At 35.8% G+C, this 24,917-nt stretch overlaps 2 protein-coding genes and 1 long non-coding RNA gene across 3 annotated transcripts; 1 reads left to right on the plus strand and 2 right to left on the minus strand.

The window, feature by feature from the left end:
- Positions 1-870: 870 nt before the first annotated feature.
- Positions 871-1,378, minus strand: LOC131611831 (uncharacterized). The gene is made up of 3 exons (XR_009287173.1): positions 1,286-1,378; positions 1,101-1,196; positions 871-1,015 (listed from the first exon to the last, which is right to left on the minus strand). It is a non-coding gene; the product is annotated as an uncharacterized LOC131611831 (long non-coding RNA).
- Positions 1,379-10,286: 8,908 nt separating this feature from the next.
- Positions 10,287-12,255, plus strand: LOC131614065 (uncharacterized). Its single transcript, XM_058885692.1, has 4 exons — positions 10,287-10,910; positions 11,012-11,734; positions 11,827-11,901; positions 12,031-12,255. The coding sequence occupies exons 1-4, from the start codon at positions 10,287-10,289 to the stop codon at positions 12,253-12,255; spliced, it is 1,647 nt and encodes a 548-aa protein (XP_058741675.1).
- A 10,446-nt stretch (positions 12,256-22,701) lies between these two features.
- On the minus strand, positions 22,702-24,558 carry LOC131614066 (uncharacterized). The gene is made up of 3 exons (XM_058885693.1): positions 24,228-24,558; positions 23,758-23,873; positions 22,702-23,142 (listed from the first exon to the last, which is right to left on the minus strand). Exons 1-3 carry the CDS (start codon positions 24,556-24,558, stop codon positions 22,702-22,704), a joined length of 888 nt encoding a protein of 295 aa, XP_058741676.1.
- Positions 24,559-24,917: the final 359 nt, after the last annotated feature.

A 24,917-nucleotide genomic window follows, 5' to 3' on the forward strand; every position in this document is an offset into this window, starting at 1 on the left:
GTGGTTGCGGTAGTGTCCGCTTCCACATCAAACCGCAATTGCGGTGTGATCGTAAATCACATTAAAAACAACATATAACGTTGCAACGACCGCATCATTATACCGCAACGGCCAACGGACGCATCAGCCCGCAATAGATTATACATTTCTATTTTAATTTTATCATAGATTTAAAGTAAGTTTTGAACGGATTAGTGATTTTTAAAAGTGATGGCAAATGATATGAAAAATTAGAGACAAAATGGAAGACATATGAAATATAATTTAAATAATAAACACTACAACGCGGAAGCCCTTTAAAAGCGCTTTTTATGGGCTTTAAAAGCGCTTAAAAGCCAGCGCTGGCGTAGGTAACAAAAGCGCTTCAGAAAGCGCTCTGGTAGGTCCCCCTATAAGAGCGCTTTTCTGGAAAAAGTGCTCTGGTAGGCCCCCCCTATAAGAGCGCTTTTCTGGAAAAAGCGCTCTGGTAGGCCCCCCTATAAGAGCGCTTTCCTGGAAAAAGCGCTCTGGTAGCCCCCCCTATAAGAGCGCTTTTCCAAAAGCGCTTTCGTATGTTGCGTTTTTTTTTTATTTTTTATGCTTTTTTATTATTCTTTGGCAGCGCTTTTACTAAGAAGCGCTTTTGTAGGTGGACCTTTAAGAGCGCTTTTTAAAAGCGCTGTCGTTGCTAAATGAGGTATTTTAATGTGCAGCCTGTAATTTAATCCTCCCAGTCGACCTGTAATATTTTCGACCTGTAATATGTTTTCAACCTGTAATATTTTCGACCTGTAATATATTTTCGACGATATAATTTCAGCCATCAGTAAGACAATATATATATATATATACTAATATAATACCATTATAATATCCAAAGTTATATATATACATCATTACAACATCAATAATATTATAGTTCAAATCGACACAAATCCTACATGAAAAATTGCTTAATATAAAAGTGACACAAATCCTCTTTGATTTCTTCCAACTTAAGTCTCGGGTACCCAGCAGCACGGAATTCGTCAAGGTACTACAAAACAAAAACATAATATGAATGATATATTTAGTTAAATGTAATAAATTATATGAAATTATCTTAAGTTATAAATTCATACCGTGAGCGGAATCTCTAATTGATTCGCCTGAAGGATTTCTTTCATAAACCTCAAAACAAAGTATCCGCAATCTGAACTGTTTCGCTGTTGCGGACACTACATAGAAAAACAAATAAGATTTTATAGTTGTCTTGTTTTATCAAGTAGCATAAATATTATAAGCAAAATTGTGAAAAATAATGTACCTGCACTTTGATCCAAGTAATGTTGTTTGATTTAGTCCGGGATACCTGTGCGTCCCGTTGACTTCGGAACACTTGTATTGATCTAATTAACAAATATATAAAAGCATATGTTTAGATCAATCCCACAAATAAGTAAGTATATAAATATACACGAATATTTAGAACGATCCCACTTACAAATCAACGATTTCCTTCATAGCCGGATAATTGGTCCAGTCACCATTTACCAAATTCCGATAATACACGACTTCTCTTATAGGGTTGATAGCAAGCAACAACCAGTGTGCTCTATAAATTAAAACATTAGGTTATATGAAAATTTTGCTATACACAAAAGAAACAGAGATTAGATGAACCAAGAATGAGAACTAACCCTACTGGTCGGGTATTATACGCCCAAAGATGCAGACTTTCTGAATTGCCGGTGGACATGAATCTATCGACTAAGAGTTGTCTAACTGATTCCGGTTCCGAATCAATTGCCATTCCGCTGCAATAGGCGGAAGACACGAAACGGAATCTGTTAGACAATACAGTCCCGCGCAACACTCTGTCATACAACAACCTTAAATAAAAACATAATAAACATTAGATTATTTTCATTGAAATGTGTAAATAAATTATATTGTGGGACTAATTAAATAATATATCGGATGAGTGAATATTATCGGATGTATGAGTGCATATTACCGACGCCTAGTTGTTCATGCGTAAAAATCTCTTCCAAGTCATCAATTGCAATATGTGACTTGAATTCAATACAGAAGACACTTTCATCCATATTGTTTCACGTAAAGCACCATCCTTCAAATCGGACATATCAACCATTGTTGCGAGCGTCGTTCGGTATCGAGGCACAAAAGCACCGCCTTTTTTTGCCGCTATCTTCGGAGGACCAGTGGGTGGTACGCTACGAACTTGCTGCGTCACTTGTTGTGACTCCCGAGCGGATGCCTAAAAATCATATAGGTTAGGTAAAATATAAAATCATGCAGATTTAGATTTAGATTATATATTAACACTTTAAATGTACCTCTTTTAGTGATGCAACAGACTCCTCCTCCTGTAAAATCCCTTTACCCTTAATTGCGGGTTTTATAGGAGCAGTCTAAAATTAAAATGTAAAAAATAATTAATAAACGGTTTAGAATTGACATTCGAAAACTAAATGATTCATAATCGTTTTCAATATACCTCATCACTAATGGTAATGAGCTCCGAGGGCCATGCAACAAATGATCCTATTGCATCTCGCAGCAATGTCGTCTCTGAGACCATGTCAGGTACCGGTAGCATCGCATCATGATCTAATACAACATCCACCGATACTTTCAGGTGTCCATCCGGGAGCGGTCTATGGTGAAGTAAATCTCCCAAAGTGTTGTGCACTTTTCCCTTGCCAACTAGTCGATAATTCGGTGACGATAAGTATAGTTGGCAAGATGAAATGCCCTAAACCAATAGTAAATATAAAGTCATTATCATTAATAAAATAGAACAATTTGTAAGGAAAAAAATTTATAATTACCTCGGGAAATTTCCTTTGACAGTTGATACTAGCCTTATCACTAGTTTCTTTCACCGATGAAGTGTTGCACTTTTCTCTCATATACATATCTTTATCTCTTTGCAATTCAGAGACTTGTGCTTGCAATTCCTGCAACTTTTGCAACACTTCTTCATTGGTAAGATTTGATCTTCTCCTAGGACTCTTGTAAAAAGAGGTTGGAGTCACACCATGACCCTTACCCCTCACCCGACCGGGATACTCAGGAGCATCTAGTGCTCTACTAAGTACGCTCCCCTCACCGGTGGATACCGATTGCGACAAGGTCTCCTGTAATTCATTTATATTTCAATAATTATTAGTGGAGATAAAAAATCATTTATATATTAAAAAACATTTGATTTAATTAAAGACACAACATTATACTTACACATTCAGTATAAACTCTCTGAACATCGGGATCGACAACTTGATTCTTGCCCACACGAGCTTCCTTCCACAACACATGTACAGGAAGTGAAGTTTCCTCACTTTTAGTCTCCTCTAACTATGCATTGACACAAATGATAAAATCGTCAAATAAAACATGCACATTTAGACAATTAATTAAAACGTATTTCTATTTACTTACAATTTTATCCTCTAAGCGTGCATATCCCAAACGCCCTTTTTTGTATGGATACGCGGGTTTGGATGCTCTCGCACTATTCGTGGCACTCCTTTTCCGAAAATCTTCATCTCTTTGCTTTACAAACTCAGCCCAATCTTTTTCATCAATGAAGATCTCATACTTTTTTGGCCGTCCCGGTGCCTCTTCAAGAAAGTTTCCATCTTTATCCTTAAGATAGGTGTTTGTCAAAAAAGCTTTCCACCCTCTATATCTTTTGCCGGCCAAACTAAGTATGTAGCGTCTACGATCATCTGGTATCTCAAAAGTCCTCTGCAAAAAAACATACGCATAGTGTGTTAGTATAAGTAATTTAAACAATTTATCGTCAAGATAATAATAACAATTAACCATATATGATATATACCTGAAGCTCGTCCCAAATCGTTTTTTTTTCGCATCCAACTCTTCGCTTTTCAGATTCCATTTAGCTATGGAGACCGGAATATGCATACGAACAAGTGTACCAATATAGCTTGTCAACTTTGCAGAATTAGGACCAATTGCTTGTTTATCAGAATTCCAATCCAAATGGTATACTAATCCTTGGTCTCTATGTCGAATGATTCCCTTCATAATGGTGATGCCTCGTGCAACTTCTTTTGCTTCAGTATCAGGTGGAGCATTTGTATCCGTGGCATCTCTTTCTTGAGCATCTCTTTCTTGTGAGTTTTCTTGTGAGTTTTCAGGTGGAGCATCTCTATCCGGAGCCATTGAACCTGTATCAAACAAAGTAAAGCACATTAGTACACTATTAATAAGCTAACAATCTATACAAGTCAAATGGAAGTCAAACCATGCATGTACAAGTAAATCGGAAACGAAATTGGTACAAATCAAAATAAGCGTCAAAAAAGAAAGTTGTCGGAATTGAACGAAATTTACATGGCTATGGTAAAACGTCCCCACGGACTCAAAAATAAAGTCGGTTTTCCGAAATTCAGACCCTAAGCCCGACTTTTGATTACGGGCAGAAGCAAAACCGATAAAAAAACAGTCCCGAAATGTAAAGATAAGTGCATGAGCAGCTCCGGAATCGTCAAAATAGTATAGTTACATGTAAAGAAGTCAACAAACGGATACATGGTTCAAAAGTTATGTACAAAATGAGAATATGCACCAAAATTGAATAAGTACTATACTATTGAATAAAACAATCGGTACAAATTGAATAAAGCAAATTAGTCGGAATATGTATACTATTACCTTTATCACTAACGTCTCTTTCTTTTCTTGGTAGGATTGTGTTCTACGCGTCTCTTAACAACGCGGACGGTTGGATTGATCCAAATACCCTCATTATGATCATTTCTAGTACAAGATTCATTCTCATTTTGATCGTTTCTTGTACAAGATTCAATGCCAACATTAATATCACCTTGATGTTCAATGTTTTCATCAACTATTTTGTTAGATAAAAGCACTATAGACCATTTCGTACTTGTCGGATCATTGACATAGAACACTTGTTTAGCTTGAGAGGCTAGAATGAAAGGCTCATCTTTGTACCCTACCCTATTGAGATCCACTTGCAAAAATCCTGACTTATCCATTCGTATGCCACTATTATTTTCAACCCACTTGCAACCAAATACAGGAATCTGAAACTTCGCGTAATCAAACACCAAAATGCACTCGATAACCCCAAAATATGACAAATTTGCAAATTTCGAATTTAAGTCATTCGCACTTGATATGTGCATTGCTTCAGCTACCAAGGTAACACCACTATTTTGCATAGTACTTTTATCATCCTGTTCTTTGGTATAAAATGTGTATCCATTAATTGCGTATGCGCTATAAGAAAGCACAATTACACTTGGACCATAGGCTAAACATCTCAACCTTTCTGTTACTGAAGCAGGATCTGAACGATACTTTGAATAAATATGATCCATAAACCACGATATGAAACTTCGATTGTGCTCTCGTACTATCCAGTTCTCATTTCTATTTGGATTTAAATCTCGGAGAACAACCTTGTGCATTTCAACATACGGCTCAACCACAATCTCATTGTGCAGAACATACAAGTGCGCTTGATCCCGTTCGACCATTGATACTGTCACAACTTTATTTCCAATTAGCCTTTTTCCTTCTTTTTTTTTCGACAATATGAGATTTGGGGAGTCCAATTGATTGAACATTTGACAGATATTCAGTACAAAACTCAACCGCTTCTTCAACAACGTATCGTTCGGCAATACAACCCTCCGGTCGACTTCTATTTTTCACGTACCCTTTTAATATTTTCATATAACGTTCAGCAGGGTACATCCATCTCATATAAGCTGGTCCGCACAATTGTGTCTCTTTCACAAGATGAACGACTAGATGAACCATTATGTCAAAAAACGAGGGAGGAAAATACATTTCAAGATCACATAAAGTAACAACTATCTCTTTTTGCAATGTTGGTAAGATCGCGGGATCGACCACCTTACTGCAAATTGACCTGAAGAAGAAACACAACTTAGTTATTGCGCTTCTTACTTTTTCTGGCAGAATAGAACGTATACCTATTGGTAAAAAATGTTCCATTATAACATGGCAATCATTCGTCTTCAAACTCTTTAACTTGAGGTCTTTCATGGACACAAGTCTTCTAATATCTGAAGAGTAGCCTTCTGGAACTTTAACTTCACTGAGGAACTTACACAATGTTTTCTTCTCCTTTCTAGATAGAGTGTAAACAGCAGGTGGCAGATATGTTCGTTTTCCTTTCGTCACGGGTCCCAATTCAGTTCTCATTCCCATGTTTACCATGTCCTTCCTTATGTTGAGGCCATCCTTAGACTTTCCTTGTATATTGAGTAACGTACCTATGACGCTGTCAAATATATTTTTTTCAATATGCATAACATCCAGGAAATATCTTACGTACAACGACTTCCAATATGGAAGTTCAAAAAAAATTGACTTCTTCTTCCACCCACCCTTGACAAGTGAATGTGCAAAAGGCTTGCCAAACTGAGTGCTCATATCTTTCAACTTTTCAAAAATTTGATCACCTGACAAAAAAGGCGGGGCTGTACGATGTTCGGCCTTTCCATTGAATGCTTTTCTCCACCCACGGTAGTGATGATTAGAATTTAAGAATCTACGATGGCCGAGAAAGACATTCTTCTGACAAAGCTCCAATCGTGTCGTATCGGTTTCGTCTTCACAAACAGGACACGCCTTTTGACCTTTATTGCTGTACCCTGATAGATTTCCGTATGCTGGAAAATCATTAATTGTTCCAATCAACATCGCCCTCAAGTTGAAACTTTCCTTCCTATACCCATCGTAAACCTCCACACCGTTCTCCCACAAAAACTTTAAATCTTCGATTAAGGGTGCCAAGTATACGTCTATGTCATTCCCTGGTTGTTTAGGCCCAGAAATTAGCATAGATAACATCATGTACTTACGCTTCATACATAGCCACGGAGGTAGGTTATAAATCATAAGAATCACAGGCCATGTGCTATGCGAGATACTTTGAATACCATGCGGGTTCATTCCATCAGTAGACAATGACAATCGAAGGTTTCTTGCTTCTTTTCCAAATTCAGGATAATCAGTATCAACTTTCGACCATTGTGGTGAGTCTGCCGGATGTCGCAACTTTCCATCAATAATTCTTTCATCTGCATGCCAAGTCAAGTGTCTTGAATCGGTCTCACTACGATACATGCGTCTAAATCTCGGAATTATAGGAAAATACCATAACACTTTAGCAGGAGACAACTTTTTCTTATATCGAGGGGCACCACATTTAGGACACTCATTCAACGCTGCATACTCGTTTCGAAACAAAACGCAATCGTTTGGACATGCATGTATCTCATCATAGCTCATGCCAATAGAGGACAACATCTTTTTGGCCTCATACGTTCGATTAGGAAGAACATTATCATCTGGTAGCATATCTTTCATAAGGGCTAATAACTCTGTGAAACTTTTATCCGACCATCCATTGTCCGCCTTTAAGTTGTACAACTTTAACACCGCAGACAATCTTGTGAATTTTGTACAAAACGCAATCGTTTGGACATGCATGTATCTCATCATAGCTCATGCCAATAGAGGACAACATCTTTTTGGCCTCATACGTTCGATTGGGAAGAACATTATCATCTGGTAGCATATCTTTCATAAGGGCTAATAACTCTGTGAAACTTTTATCCGACCATCCATTGTCCGCCTTTAAGTTGTACAACTTTAACACGGCAGACAATCTTGTGAATTTTGTACAACCCTCATACAACGGTTTCTCTGCATCGCTTACCAACCTCTCAAACATTTTGGGACAATCCGCAAGATCTTCTTCAAGCGCTTCTGCAATCTCTTTGACTCGATCGCAATCGTATGTGTCTGTGCAATCGTCGTTTGAAGCATACTTCCTATTACAACTCGACTCAGCATTCCCGTTACTTTTCTCACCATGCATTGTCCAACATGTATAACTTCTATCAATTCCAAACCGTAGTAAATGGGATGCCAACTTATTCCCGTCAACCTTACCCTCATAACAGCAACCCAGGCAAGGACACGACATTCGAAGCGGGTCTTCGGAGTGCGCAACCGCAAACTCAACGAATTCCCATACCCCTTTCTTGTACTCTTTCGACAATCGGTTTGAATTCATCCATGTCTTATCCATGTCTTAATTAAGCTAAACAAAAACGGTCAAACTTTCACTCTTCACAAGTAACCCCTATGGCGAATTCAATTCACAAAGTTAGTAAGTTCATCACTTAACGATTAACGAAATTGACATCAAGAATATTCCACATGTCGGAATAATGAGTATTACTTAATATAACTATGCTAATGTGAGTATTTCGAACCACCAATAGTTATACTCAAACCCGACACATAACTATGCTAATGTGAGTATTTCGAGCCATACAAAACATGAGAATTGAAGGCGTGCTCTAAAGTAAGGTTAGAAATACAACTGCCAAGTTCTTTATGTTATAGTAGTTAGCTTTACCGGAATTCTAATGAAATAAAAGAGGGTTGAATTGGGTATCTTTAATCAAACAAAAACGTGGGATTTTGGTAACAGCAAAATTTACTTTAGAATAATAAAAGAAGAATTGTGGGTAAGGGATGTTTTACGAAGCACTGATACATACTAGGATTTCTTAATTTAGACATTAGAGATTTCAGTCTTTCTTTCCCTTAATACAAACTTTCCAACTTTACACTTTATTACCAAACACTTCACACGTTGGACTTAAGAACAAACAGTATAGAAGAAGAAAGACATAGACACAGAATTCATGAAAAGCATTGCAATATACGTTTTCTCCATCTTGCATAATAATCATTGGCAACTAAATCAGTCACATGGAGCATACATAACTTAAACTACTTACTTCAAGTGTGTATGCATTTTCAAAACTTAAACTACTTAAACTACATACTAGGAGCTAAGTAGGGAAAATATATGCATTCCAAAACTCCTAAATAGTCTAAACCACAGAGTAGGTAAATTAAATGTATCTCAGAGAAAGAACCTTTACCTGTATGTGTCTCTCGAATAATCTGAACAAAAGCCCAGAGTTGAACAAGCGACGAGCAGTGCCGTTGAGAAGAAGACGATGAGAACAAGCAAAGAGCAGAAGACGATGAGAAGAAGACGATTGAGAACGGAGAATGGTGGCTCACGATTTTATGAGATGGTGAGTTTTCTGAGCTTCACATGAAAACGATGGAAACGATGAAGAAATGAAGAAATGAGGGATGGAAACGATGAAGAAATAAGGGATTTGGAAACGATGAAGCGAGTTTTCTGGGTTTCAGTTTTCTGTGGGCAGCAATGAAGAAATTAGGGATTTGGAAACGATGAAGCGCGTTTAGTATAATTTGTTTTTAAAACTTTTAATTTTAAAAAGGGTATGACAACGCTTTTGAAAAGCGCTTTCGTAACTAAGGCTATACCAGCGCTTTTTAGGATAAAAGCGCTCTTGTACCCCACCCCCTATAAGAGCGCTTTTGAAAGCGCTTTCATAAGCCCCCTATAAGAGCGCTTTCAGAAAGCGCTTTCGTACCCCCCACTATAAGAGCGCTTTTTGAAAGCGCTTTCGTACCCCCCACTATAAGAGCGCTTTTTGAAAGCGCTTTCGTACCCCACCTTTAAGAGCGCTTTTTGAAAGCGCTTTCGTAACCCCCCACCTTTAAGAGCGCTTTTTTAGCGTGTTTTTTTATTTTGTTTTTAGCGCAACCTATACCAGCGCTTTTTACTAAAAGCGCTTTAGTAGGGGTGCTGCTAAAAGACTAATTTGGTATAGTGAAAATATAATATTTTATGTTTAAAAAATAAATTCACGCTGCAATGACTGTAATTCGCATCACAATAGTCACAATACCCACAACCGCATCTACAACCACAATTTAAATTCATAGTATCAACCATTGCATCACAAAAAGAGGAATGAATGACTGCTTCTTATAAACACGAGAGGATCCAGAAAAATGTTAAATGCACAAGTACTCTCTTTAGCAACATTGAGTCAAAAAGAAATAAATAATGGTCTTTCAAGTTTCAAATGCAATTTAAGGCATGCACCAAATATGTGTACCTCCGTTGACACAATTGAAACGTGCGTATAACTTCACTAACCCCTAAGTGATCGTAATAAAGTTCTCGTTACTTTCACTACTACATGATGTAAGCTACTCCTTTCATTTTAATTTTCCAAGAATTCAAATACCAATTGCACAAGAATTGACATTAAAAACGTATCAATACTTCTTGGAACAGTCAACACAAACATTTTTATGAGTGTTTTGAATTTAAACCTCACACCTTCTCGTTTGCCAACTTCTCTTCCATGGCTGATGATGATAAAACAGAAGAGCCAGTACTGTTGAAACTTCTCGTAGACACAGAAACAAACAAAGTTGTATTTGCTGAGGCAGGAAAAGACTTTGTCGATGTACTATGCAGCTTCTTAACATTACCATTAGGAACCATTGCAAGACTTATCCAAAAGGACTCAAACATCGGACCTGTCAAAGTTGGTTGCCTTAACTCACTCTATCAAAGTGTATCCGATCTAAGCAAAAGGTATTTCTTAACAAAGACACATAAAAAAATGTTACTGCAACCAACAAACTCGTCGGAAGATTATTGCAACTCTCTCAGACTTAACATTGACGATACTCCGCCGGCTACGTACTTCTTATGTACTATACCTGATGATAGCTGCTGCGGTAATGGTTTATACACTTCCTCTGATAATAATTGTGCAGGTGGAAATCCTTTGACTCATTCAGTTTTCTTGAAACATTTTCATAAAGGATTTGTTACAAGTAGCGCTTCCTTTGTTATTACTGATGATTTGAATGTCATGCCAAACTCCAAGCATATTACAAGCTTTGGTTTGCTCCAAAACTGTGGAATAAAAACCACAAGTTCCTTAAAGGAAATGACTTTTGAAGTCAACAAGGAAAAGGTTTATTTATTTATTTTTATATTCTTGAAATCATAGTTTCGTTGTTTTCCCTAATCAGATGCTGCAGAATTTCATGCTCTATTGATTTGTATTTTGTATAGGTGCTGGATCTTTTGAAGTGTGCTTTGATTTCCAAGTCACCTTTAACAGATACTTTTTTGCGAAAGGAACCGTCCCTTGAAGAATCGTCGAGGATTTTGAACTGTGATGTTGAAAATAATGCTAATATCCAAATTAGTGTAAAGGTAGTTATAAGAAAATCAGATGGCAAGGTATTGTATGCACAAGGGGATGAAGATTTTATTGATTTGCTATTAACTTTTCTCACATTTCCTTTGGGAGGAGTTGTAACTAAGATAGAAAATTGTTCTTTGGGAAGTATTGATAAATTGTACAAGAGTATAGTTGATTTAGATGAAATCAAGTATTTTAAATCAACAAAAGCCAAGGAAAGGCTTGTTGATCCTCAAGTTGCATCGCAGTTCAAACTAAGCAATAAGATATTACCTCTTCAGCCAGATATGGAGTATTATTGTTATTATCAGGGCAATGGTTTCAAAGAAAGTATTATTAATAATCAATTTTTCATAAGTGATGAAAAGAGGAAAGATGAGAAAAACTGTAAAAATATGTTTCTACTCGATAATTTCAAAGCATGGAGAGGAAGTCGAGAAGGTTATGTGAAGGAATTGAAAATGTATGTGGTTACCGATGACTTGATCGTTGCACAATCGTCTCCAATTTCATCATTAAATTTAATTGACAGTTCGGAAACTTCTTTGGATGACATGAAGGAAGAGGTCGTCACCATTGGCCTTAAGGAGGTAAGATTGACTAAAACTTGTGGATCTTTCATCTTCACCTTTTTGTACTACTACTATTTTCTGTTTTATTTTATGTTGCTGTTTTGATGCAGTGTCTTAGCATATTGATGGCTGCATTGACTTCATCATCTGCTCTAACAAATGGTTTAGCTCACTTGTTAACTGAAGTTATGGAGGAAAAATAAGAATTACTGTGTAGTGTGTTAGATAAAAACATGTAACAGACAACATTTTCATTTTTCAGGCATACTATTTTGTGGTTGTTTCATTTCTTTTTCTTTTCTTGTTATTTTCAGGCATACAAAATACATTTTCTTAAGTTAAAAAACTTGCTGATGTCTAAGTATATTCTGTTAAGCCCAAGTTGTGCTATCAGTACATGTCACCAAGAAAGAGGGACTATTTACTTGCAGTGTTATCAAATAGCCCCCGCCATGGCTGCTATGGCGGATATACATTGTGGTTTTTGGGCTCGCCGCAATGGTAAATATAGGCCGCCATTGCAGGTTTTTCCGCCATAATTCACAATAACGGTGCCGCAAAACGGCTGTTAGGGCGGGATTTTGGCTCTCCGCCATGAACCGCATCCTCATCGACAGCACTGTTTACTTGGCATAATGGCATCAGTGTGGTGCAATCAATAACTGGAGAGAGACTAGTTTGGTTTGCAAAAATATTTTCTGATTTAATTTCTTTAAACTATTTTCATTTTCAAGATTTAGTAAATTTATTTGTTTCAATTTTAATTTTTCATTCTCAATTTCGTAAAATACTATGCAAATTTAAAATAGAAGGAACAAAGTTCCCATTTTCTAACGGTTAGTTAGAGTTTGTTAGAGAAATAGTTATTTCAGTTAGTGCAGTTATGCTACATAGCTAACTAACTCTTCTCTTTCAGATTGTATATACGCTTGTATTGCTATCTTTCCCAAATAATGAGAACTCTAGTTTTTCACTCATTCATTGCATGGGAATATAAAAATGTTGTTCAATCGTGGTTGATCAATTCAATGAAGCTTCAAGTAGTAGAAAGAATGGTGTACATTGAAAATGTTGTGGAAATGTGAAATGGTCTCAAAGAGAGGTATTTGCAGGGTGACAAAGTTCATGTTGCGACTCTAGATAAAGACATTTCAAACTTCAAACAATGAACTTTGAAAGTTTTAGAATACTTTATTGAGATGCGCGCTGAGTGGGAGGAACTTGATCACAATTCAGGCCAATGTCACAATGTACTTGTCCAAATGTGTGTATGTGCAGTTATGTGCAATGTAAGAATGTTGAAGAAAGAAGACAAAATAATTCAATTTTTATGGGTTCAATTTGTGGTATCAAAGGGTAATATCTAATTCATCAATAAGGTACTCCATGTGATCGTACCTGACCAGGAGGATCGTAAGGTCTGCAACGTGTTGGATTTCTGTGAACTGGGGAGGTGTACCTGCAAGATATTCTGATGCCATAGTGAGAGGAGGGAGCAATCAGAATGCAAGTACAAGGTAAGAGTGAGAATGAATGAAGTTACCTGACCCTCTAGTGAAAGAGGGTATTTATAGCCCACAGCGTTGGGCCAGGATCTCGCCATTGGACTGGATATCCAGGCCCAATTCGAAGACTGTCAGAATACTACGTGTGTAGTGGAGACCAGCACGTGATCTCCATCCTGGGTCAACCGCTCCGAAGATCTATGGGAGACGCGATCATTTCAGGAGTGCATGGACTCCGCCTTATTCGGAGGCTTGTGTGTGAAGGAACCCTACGAGGAGGAGGGTCCTCGGTGAAAAGGTAAGAGGGAGATGGTCGCCGGGAGCGCCTTCTCGGGACACTGTGGAGAGTCCTGCTCGGTCCACAACGCTGTCTAAGGTGCTCGTGGGCATGCCAGGTTAAACACAGTGTAGCTCATGCCCGGCATCCGGCAAGCGTGAACCCTGGTGACGAGGAGCGAGGATGGGTCTTCTTTTGGGTTAGGATAAGTTTGGGCCTATTCACTATGCCAGACAGCCGCTTTTACAACGCTTTTTTGGGCTTTTAGAGCGCTTAAAAGCGCTGCCATAGCCAGCGCTGCCGTAGGTAAAGACAGCGCTTTTTGGTACGCCAAAAGCGCTCTCGTAGCATCCCCTATAGCAGCGCTTTTTCTAGAAAAGCGCTCTCGTAGCATCCCCTATAGCAGCTCTTTTTCCAGAAAAGCGCTCTCATAGCATCCCCTATAGCAGCGCTTTTTCCAGAAAGCGCTCTCGTAGGTTGCGCTTTTTTTTTATCTTAGGCAGCGCTTTTAATTAGAAAGCGCTTTCGTAGGTAGGCCTTTAAGAGCGTTTTTGAAAGCGCTGTCGTTGCTAAATGCAGTATTTTAAAATGCAACCTGTAATTTAAGTCTCCCAGTTCGACCTGTAATTTATATTTATTTTCAACTTGTAATATTTTCAACCTGTAATATTTTCAACCTGTAATATTTTCAACCTGTAATATTTTCAACCTATATTTATTTTCGACCTGTAATATACTTTCAACCTGTAATATTTTCAACCATAGGTAGGACATTATATACATTATATACCAATATAATACCATTATATACCAATATAATACCATTATAATCCAAAATAAAATATATACACCATTAATATAGTTCAATTCACATGTTTACAGCAGATACATATAACTAAATCATCAACAGAATATAAGCCCGAAATTCTCAAAATCCGACGAGCGCACGGTACTGGTCTTGCAAAGTATGAACAGAACAACACGGTCAATTAAACTAACTTTGCTCAAATACAATTAAAGGCTCCAACACAAAGTCATTATCAAAATCCGTCACACAATAATGAGCAAGCAACACAGAACGACCCAATCCCCTCATATAAAATTCTACACTAATAGTATTTCCTCAATATGAAAAAAACACTAAAATTCTATACCACAGCAAAGTTTCAAAACAGACCCCACAACAACATCTATACTTCAAATTTTCCAAGAAAACAAATTGTCATTCAGAAACATCAACAATATTATTAGCAATAATTTCATGTGATTTGCAACTCAATCCACCAATGTAATGTGTCATCAATCAAGTATCAAATCAAACTATCAGCATCACTTGATTCAAATAACAACGTCATCATCGTCAATTAATATTAAGCAAAATGAACCAACATCCATCAAAGAAACTCAAACTCAAAGTCATTATCAAAATCCGTCACACAGTAATGTATTCATAAAACTTTTCATACAATAATGTATTCATACCTATATGAATAGTCGCTGAATATAAAATTGACACAATTCCTCTTTGATTTCTTCCAACTTAAGTTTCGTGTAAGAAGCAGCATAGAAGTCATCAAAGTACTACATAACAAAAACATAATATGCATGATTTAGTTAAATGTAATAAATTATAAGAAATTATCCTAAGTTATAAATCCATACCGTGATTGGAATCTCTAATTGATTCGTTTGAAGGATTTCTTTCAAAAACCTCAAAACAAAGTATCTGCAATCTGTACTGTTTCGCTGTTGCAGACACTACATAGAAAAACAAATAAGATTTTATATTTGTCTTGTTTTATCAAGTAGCATAACTATTATAAGCAAAATTGTGAAAATTAATGTACCTGCACTTTGATCCAAGTAATGTTGTTTGATTTAGTCCGAGATACCTGTGCGTCTCTTTGACTTCGAAACACTTGTATTGATATAACAAAAATATAAAAGCATTTAGATCAATCTCACAAATAATTAAATATATAAATATACACGAATATTTAGAACGATCTCACTTACGTATCAATCGTTGACTTCATAGCCGGATAATTGGTCTAGTCACCATCTACTGAATTCAGAAAATATACCACTTCTTTTATAAGGTTGATAGAAAGCAACAACCAGTGTGCTCTATAAATTAAAACAAAATTAAATTTTATATGAAAATTTTGCTACGCAAAAGAAACAAATATATGAACCAAGAATGAAAAACTAACCCTACTGGTCGGGTATTATACGCCCCAAGAAACAGGCTTTCTTTATTTCCGGTGGTCATGAATCTATCAACTAAGTGTTGTCTAACTGAATCCGGTTCCGTAGCAATTGTCTGTCCGCTGCAATGGGCGGAAGACACGAAATGGAATCTGTTTGACAATTCAGTCCCGCGCAACACTTTGTCATACAACAACCTTAAATAAAAACATAATAAACATTAGATTATTTTCATTGAAATGTGTAAATAAATTGTTCAATTAATTAAATAATATATTCATCGGATTACTGGATGTATGAGTGAATATTACCGACGCCTAATTGGTCATGCGTAAAAATCTCTTTCATGTCATCTAGTGTAACATTTTCGAGGAATTCAATACCAAAGACAGCTTCATCCATATTAATTTCGCGAAAAGCACCTGTCGTCAAATCTGACATATCAACAAGTGTTTCGAGCGTCTGCCGGTATCGAGGCACAAAAGCACCTCTTTTTTCCCCGGCCTTCGGAGGACCCTTTTCCTTGGGTGGTACGCAGCAAATTCGTATACTTAGATCATATATTAACACTTAAAATGTACCTCTTTTAGTGATGCAACAGACTCGTCCTCCTGCAAAATCCCTTTACCCTTAATTGCGGGTTTTGTAGGAGCAGTCTAAAATTATCCTGTAAAAAATAATTAACGTAACGTTTCAGAATTGACATTCGAAAACTAAATGATTCATAATGGTTTTCAACATACCTCATCACCAATGAAAATGAGCTCCGAGGGCCATGCAACAAATGACCCTATTGCATCTCGCAGCAATGTTGTCTTTGAAACCATGTCAGGTACCGGTAGCACCGCATCATGATCTAATACAACATCAACTGATACTTTCAGGTGTCTATCTGTGAGCGGTCTATGGTGAAGTAAATCTCTCAAAGTGTTGTGCATTTTTCCCTTGCCAACTAGGCGATAATCCGGTGACGATAAGTATAGTTGGCAAGATGAAATGTCCTAAACCAATAATAAATATAGAGTCATTATCATTAATAAAATAGAAAAATTGTAAGAAAAAAGAATTTATAATTACCTCGGGAAATTTTCTTTGACAGTTGATACTAGCTTTATCACTAGTTTCTTTCACTGATGAAGTATTGCACTTTTCTCTCATATATATCTCTTTATTTCTTTGCAATTCAGAGACTTGTGCTTGTAATTCCTGCGATTTTTGCAACACTTCTTCATTGGTAGGACTTGTTCTCCTAGAATGCTTATAGAAAGAGGTTGGAGTCACTCCATGACCTTTACCCCTCACCCGACCGGGATACTCAGGAACATCTAGAGCTCTACTAAGTACGCTCCGATTATCCTGGTCCTCACTGGTGGATACCGATTGCGACATGGTCTCCTGTAATTCATTTACATTTCAAAAATTATTAGTGGAGATAAAAAATCAATTATATGTTAATAAACATTTGATTTAATTAAAGACACAGTGTTATACTTACACATTCATCATAAACTTTTTGAACATCGGGATCAATAGCTCGATTCTTGCCCACACGAGCTTCCTTCCACAACACATGTACTGGAAGTGAGGTTTCCTCACTTTTCGTCTCCTCTAACTATGCATTGACACAAATGATAAAATCGTCAATTACAACACATTTAGACAATTAATAAGAACGTGGCAGTTCTATTTACTTACAATTTTTTCCTCTAAGCGTGCATATCCCAAACGCCTTTTTTTGTATGGATACGCGGGTTTTGATGCTCTCGCCCTATTTGTGGCACTCCTTTTCCGGAAAGCTTCATCTCTTTGATTTACAAACTCAACCTAATCTTCTTCTTTAATGAAGATCTCATACTTTTTTGGACGTCCCGGGGCCTCTTCAAGAAAGTTTCCTTCTTTATCTTTAAGATAGGTGTTTTTTAAAAAAGCTTTCCACCCTCTATATCTTTTTCCGGCCAAACCAAGTATGTAGCGTTTACGCTCATCTGGTATGTTAAAAGACCTCTGCGAAAAAACATACGCATAGAGTGTGTTAGTATAAGTAATTTAAACACATTATCGTCAACATAATAACAACAATCATATATGATACCTTAAGCTCAGCCCAGAGCATATCTTTTTTCTCGTCCAACGGTTTGCTTTTCAGATTCCATTTAGATACGGAGATTGGAATATGCATACGAACAAGTGTACCAATGTAGCTTGTCAACTTTGCAGCATTAGTACCAATTGCTTGGTTATCAGAATTCCATTCTAAATTATATATTAATCATTTGTCTCTATCTCGAATGATTCCCTTCATAATGGTGATGCCTCGTCCAACTTCTGTTACTGATGTATCAGATGGAGGATTTGTATCTGGAGCATCTCTATCTTGTGAGTTTTCTTGTGAGTTTTCTTGATTACTAGCCATTTGACCTGTATCAAACAAACTAAAGCACATTAGTACACTATTAATATTTAAACATGTATATAAGTCAAAGTAAATATGTACAAGTAAATTGGAATCGAAATCGGTGAAATCGAAATAAGTGTCAAAAAAAGAAAGTTGTCGGAATTGAACAAAATTTACATGGCTATGGTAAAACTTCCTCACGGACTAAAAAATGAAGTCGGTTTTCCTTAATTTTAGCACAACACACATAATTGCATAAAACAGAAAAATAAGACAGGAGTTGATCATCTATACTCATTTCGACTTACATAAACTCCTGCATGCTTTTATTCTAACATCAAGGGTCCAGTGATAATTCATCACATCTCAATATAATATTAAGTCATAGAAAACAAGTACCACTTATTTATAATTCATTATGAATCCTAAACTACAACACTTTTATACTAATTCATTATGAATCCTAAACTACAACACTTTTATACTAAACATGTTTTTATAAATGACGGCCTTGAAAATAGTTGAAAATAGGGAATGTATTCCAAATATTCCTTTAAACAAAAGGATATATAAAAAAAAGGTATATTCCTTGCAGATAAACCTAACAAAACAACGGGTACATTTTAACCAAAGAATCATCAGTTTCCATTCACAGTTCAAGCATTTTCTACATCACCAAACAAAATTACAAACTTCAAACTCATGCAGTTAACAAAACAAAAACGAAAACAGTAAAGAATGATTCTCGTTCATTCAAGCCAACATTCTGCAAGGAGTGAGAAAAATGAAAAATAAATGTAATACTGTAGGAACTGGAAACAAATTCACATAATTGTAGAAACATAGCTCTAATGCCGATTCAGAAGCGATTTTCGTGCGATTCAGAAGTGATTTTTCTCCTACGAGTGAGATGGTGAGTCTTCTTCTCCGACGGTTGAGTTGGAATTGTGGCTCACGGTTTTCTCGCACGACGGTGGCAACGAAGATGGTGAGTTTTCTTAGTTGGAATGGTGGCTCACGGTCTTCTTCTCCGATGGTGGCAACGAAGATTGGAGATGATTTCTGAGTTTCTATGGATGCAACGATGGCAAGAAAGAAAGAGGGAATTAGGGATTTGTGAGGGGCAAACGCTTTATGTCTAATTTTGTTTTTAAAAATTTTAATTTTAAAACAGCTATGACAGTGCTTTTGAAAAGCGCCTTCGTACCCATGCCTTTACCAGCGCTTTTTAGGGTAAAAGCGCTTTCGTAGCCTTACACCTATAGCAGCACTTTTAAAAGCGCTTTCATAACCCCCCTATAAGAGCGCTTTTGAAAAGCGCTTTCGTACCCATGCCTTTACCAGCGCTTTTTGAAAGCGCTTTCGTAACCCCCCTATAAGAGCGCTTTTTTGCGTGTTTTTTAATTTTGTTTTTAGCGAAACCTATAGCAGCGCTGTTTCCGCTTTCGTAGGAGTGCTGCTAAAAGACAAATTTGGCATAGTGATTGCTATATTTGAGCCAAGCGTCGGCCTAGACCAGAACACATTGTTTTGTAAGAAAAAAGGCAACATAATTATGGTGTGAATGAGGGGCGGATCCAAACATTGTATATTGGTGTGGTTAAACATAAAAAAAAATATTGAAAATAAAAAATAATATTGAAAGCAATGCATTTGTAATGAAAGTCGTTTATTAAATACAAGGGATTATCAAATATAAAAGTGAGAAAGCAATACACGTTTAGTCGAACCAAGAATTATAAGGGTCATCGGTCTGATTTGATTGCTGGATCAGATACATTATTAAACCAACGAGAGCCGGTCATACTCGACCAATATCGTTAAAAGTCAGCGAATCAACGATTTTGGAAAACTGACAGGTTAAATGTTTGTTTTTTTTTCATACAAAACGACGCCGTTTTAATGATATTTTTAAAAGTATAAATAAAATATAAATAGAGATTATTCAAAACATATTTGGAACAAATTTTTCTCTTTAAAATTAAATTTACAATACACTACACTTATTTGTTATTTAGTTTTTATTGCAATTAGACTTTCTTCAAAATTTATTATAATTTGTATTTTGTAGTATTTTGTTGTGTGTGATAATTATGTTTAGAATTTGAATTTAAATAAATGACTTGTAAAATTATAATATTTTGAAAATTTGAAACTCGACAGGGGTCGTGATATTTTAGAGATTGAGTCATCTAGTTTGATCGATTTAATAACTATATAATTTTGTTATATAGACCAGTTTATTCAATTGAATTATATGGTATATTCAATTGAATTATCGATTTAGTCATACGGTTAGACCAGTAACCCACCATCATCGATTTGATGATCCGATTTAGTCTTGCGATTCGACCAATAATTCGACAAATAAACTAGTGTTCCACTTATATATATATATATATATATATATATATATATATATATATATATATATATATATATATATATATATGTTGATGATCCGATTTGATGATTGGTCTGATTTTTAAAATATTAAGCAGAGAGAAAAATGATATATTAGACACAATTGATGTAATTGATGTATGCATAAAGAGCATTGTTATGTATCTTATTGGGGTTTTCTGGAGGAAATTACCAAGGAAATGTATATGCTAATAATGTAAGAGTCTGAAAATGGGGGAGATATGCAGATGAAGTTTTTAAATGAAGGCAATATATCTCTGTTCAAATATCTCTGTCCAAATATCAGTATAACAATTCTATTGTTTTTTCCGAAAAGAATAATGTTGAAGGAGACAAGCATGTAACTAACACGATGAAAGGAGAAAGTAGCAACTACTATTCTGCATGAGTAGCATGTAAACATTTTACTCATGATTTCATATCTAAAGATGATAATTGCAATTGGATTTTAGATCCAGTAGCGACTAACCATATATCACTACTATGAAAACTCCTTTTACCACAGTCGAAAAATTGGTTTTACCTCGATTTCATAGGCGAAGTCACGAATGGCGTCATAAAAAATTACCACTTTTCTCTCAATTATAGATCCAACGAGGGAAAAATTATACTGCTCATACCCCAATTTTATTCGACATATTCATTTCATCTGATCATTAATAATGTCTGCACTGCAACTAGTTTCAATTTTTAATTTTATCATGTTCTCATATATCTAAACCATTTATTTTAAAATCTAATGGTTCAGATTTATTCTCATGTTCTCATATAAAAATGTCATTCTCATTAAGTTCACCTCCTTTACCATTCTTCATACCAAATCTTCATTCATACAACCTCCTTCCATCCTCTAAAATTTCAACATCCAAACATAACCTGCAAAAAAAGATACAGTATATTAACATCCATTTACATCACAATACCATTCAACCTTCAAAACATACACAACAACATCAGCATAATAAACATCTAACCATATTCATAAAATTATCAATTTTGTCAGAATTGTTTACCAAACAACAACCATTAATAATACGCCATTCATAAATTTGTTTAACCAAAAATTCAACAAACACAATTTCTTTCACTCCAAACATAGAAGAATAGTAGAGAGGGGTAAGAACTCAGAGGCAAGATGCAAAAGATAATATAGTAGAAGTCATCTTCATGCAACAACACCATCAACTATTACAGAAGCAAAAACATGAATCAAAGTAGAAAAAATAGAGAAGTTAGAAAAGAATAAACGATCCGAACAAACCTGATCATTTTTTGAAGCCACAAAATCCATGGTAAACAGGTTCCATCCATTGTTTGATAACATCCAATTTAGGTTGGTCTACCAGTAAATTTGATTGAGAATCTTTGGAGGTTTCAATGAAAAAATTTGAGGGTTTATCCTCTAAGATCAAGGTGTTGATTTGGAGGTTTTTACAAGGTTTTGAAATTCGTAATCGATCGAGTGAAAGCTTTAAAGAAAGAGAGGTTCTTGCAAAGGAGTAGCGTTAGACGATAAATTGTTGGAAATCTTGGGTGACAACAATTCACAATTTGGATTCGACCGAGTGAAAACTTTGAATAACAGTGGTTTTTTGCAAAGGAGTAGAGCGAGACAGTGAATAATATTAGTATTGTTGTGTGACTTGATGAAACTCATATCAAGGTAAGAGAAGTGTTAGGATCAACATCAAATATAGGGTTTGTAGGATTGGATTGCTACGTTTCCCTTGTAAAGAGATTTTGCAAAGTAAGATTGATTATCTCAATTCTTTTGGAGTTGAGGGCAGACATAGGCATAGCGAGGACAGTTGGTGAAGTGATTAAACAAATCATTATGTCCTCGTCTCTCTCTATCTCTCTCATTTAACATCAATAGAAAATTATTGAGTAATGAAATTCTGCAATCGATACAATTATATTGACTCGCTGTTGTTTCAAAATTGTTTTGTTGTGTTCCTTACACTCTTTGCAATTGTAATTGGATTTCATATCAAAAAAAACTTTAAGAAAATTAAGGTCATAATTGATTACATAATATGTGTTTGATAAATTGCTTCACTTAGTTTTGTTTAAATTATTTCAACAGAAATTGACTACTTATGCGTTTTAATTCAAATAGATTGTGGTGATCATTAAAATATATTGATTCAATATTTTTTCATTATCATTGCACATTTTAGATGTTTTTAATGCATATCCGAGTTTTCCCATAACGGTTGAGTTTAGATGATTTGATCTGAATGTGTTCAGAAAGTTTTATCTTATAAATGTTGTTTTTCCTTTTGCCATTAAAGAGGATAGTTCCATCTTTCTGACTAACTGCTTTACAGGACTTTTGATTGAAAATAATGTCATAATCGTTATCACTTAATTGATTTATGGATAACAAGTTATGCATTAATCCATCTACTAATAGAACATTAGATATAGAGGGAAGAGTTTCGTTACCAACAGTTCCAGAGCCAATGATTTTCCCTTTCTGATTGCCTCTGAAACCTAAGTAACCTCCAGCTTTAAGTTCCAGACTTTGGAACATATGCTTTATTCCGGTCATGTGTCGAGAGCATCCAGAGTCCAGGTACCATGACTGGTGTTTCAACCTTGCTTTTAAGGACATCTGCAACATAGATGATTTTATCCTTAGGTAGTCATATCTTTCTAGGTCTTTGTTTACTAGATTTTACTAAATTCTGATTGAGTTTATATTTCTCAAGAGAATTTGTGCAATAAGAGTTGCTAGTATATTATATATCATGTGTGTGACCATATATGAAGTGAGAGTTTATAGGTATGATTTTTATGACCATATCGTCAATGTGTTTAGGTTGATATGGTTCTTATCCTCTTGGATTCACATATCCTATACCTTTTCTAGCATTTCTACTGACTCCATATATCATTGAAGCCATCTTGCTTCGATCTATGCTTTTAGCTAAAAAAAATTGAAAACTGTGATCATATTGTTTTATGACACTATCAGAACTAGTTGAAACTTCTGAGTCAGAATCTTTCTGAGTTTGTTGTAACTCTTTTTTACTAACCGGGTTTTCACTTTTAGTTTAAAAATATTTTCTTTTAACTTAGAGTTTTCTGCTTTTAGTTTTCTAGATTCCTCATAATCAGATACCAGACCGTATTTCAGGTTCTTGTATTTGATTTGAAGTTTCTGATATTTTTCAAGAATTTCTGATAAGCTGTCTTCTAATTGAGATCTAGAGAAGTTAGAGAATACCTCTTCCTCTTCTGAGTCTGATTCTGATTCGGATGAGCTGGCATCACTTGATATACTGGCCATCAAGGCAATGTTGGCACGTTCATCTTCTGATTCAGATTCTACTCCAGAAGATTCTGAATCGTCCCATGTAGCCATAAGACTTTTCTTATTTTCTTTGTTAAAATTCTTCTTTGGTTTTTCCTTCTATAGTTTGGGACAATCGCTTTTATAGTGACCAGGTTCCTTGCATTTGTAACATATAATTTCCTTACTTCTACACTTTCTGTGTCCAGAAGATGATCCAGAGTGATCGTCTGATCTTCTAGGGTTTCTAAACTTCTTTTGTCTGTGCTTCCAAAATTGTTGGACCCTTCTAGAGAGAAGAGATAGTTCGTCTTATTCTGATGAGGAACCTCCAGAGCTTTCTTCTTCTGCCTAAAAAGCGTTACTTTTAAACTTATTTTTATATTTAAGAGCAAGAGACTTACCTTTCTTATGGGGTTCATCTTCTTCGAGTTCTATCTTGTGACTTCTCAAGGAACTGATAAGTTCTTCAAGGGATATTGCGTTTAGATTCTTGGAAAGCTTCAACCCTGTGACCATGAGTCTCCATTTCTTTGGTAAGCTTCCAATGATTTTCTTTACATGATCAGCTATTGAGTATCCTTTGTCCAAAACTTTCAATCCAGCAACGAGAATTTGAAACCTTGAGAACATTGTCTCAACTATTTCATCTTCTTCCTTTTTGAAAGTTTTGTACTTCTGAATGAGTGCAAGGGCTTTGGTCTCTTTGACTTGAGTTTTGCCTTCATGTGTCATTTTCAGAGAGTCAAAAATATCTTTGGCAGAATCTCTGTTTGTGATCTTCTCATACTCTATGTATGAAATAACACTTAGAAGTATGGTTCTGGCCTTGTGATGATTTTTGAACTCTTTCTTCTATTGGTCAATCATACTTTTTCTTTCGATCTTCTGACCACTTTCAATTACAGGATGTTTGTAACCATCCGTTACCATATCCCAGAGATCAGCGTCCTGAGCTAGAAAGAAACTCTCGATTATGTATTTCCAGTAATCGAAGTTCTATCCATCGAACATTAGAGGTCTGCCACTGATTTTGTCTCTATCATCATAGTTATCATTGTTGTTGTTTTTAACTGGTTCCGTCATAGTGTTTT

Source organism: Vicia villosa, linkage group LG6 (assembly GCF_029867415.1).
Source record: "Vicia villosa cultivar HV-30 ecotype Madison, WI linkage group LG6, Vvil1.0, whole genome shotgun sequence".
NCBI lineage: Eukaryota > Viridiplantae > Streptophyta > Magnoliopsida > Fabales > Fabaceae > Vicia > Vicia villosa.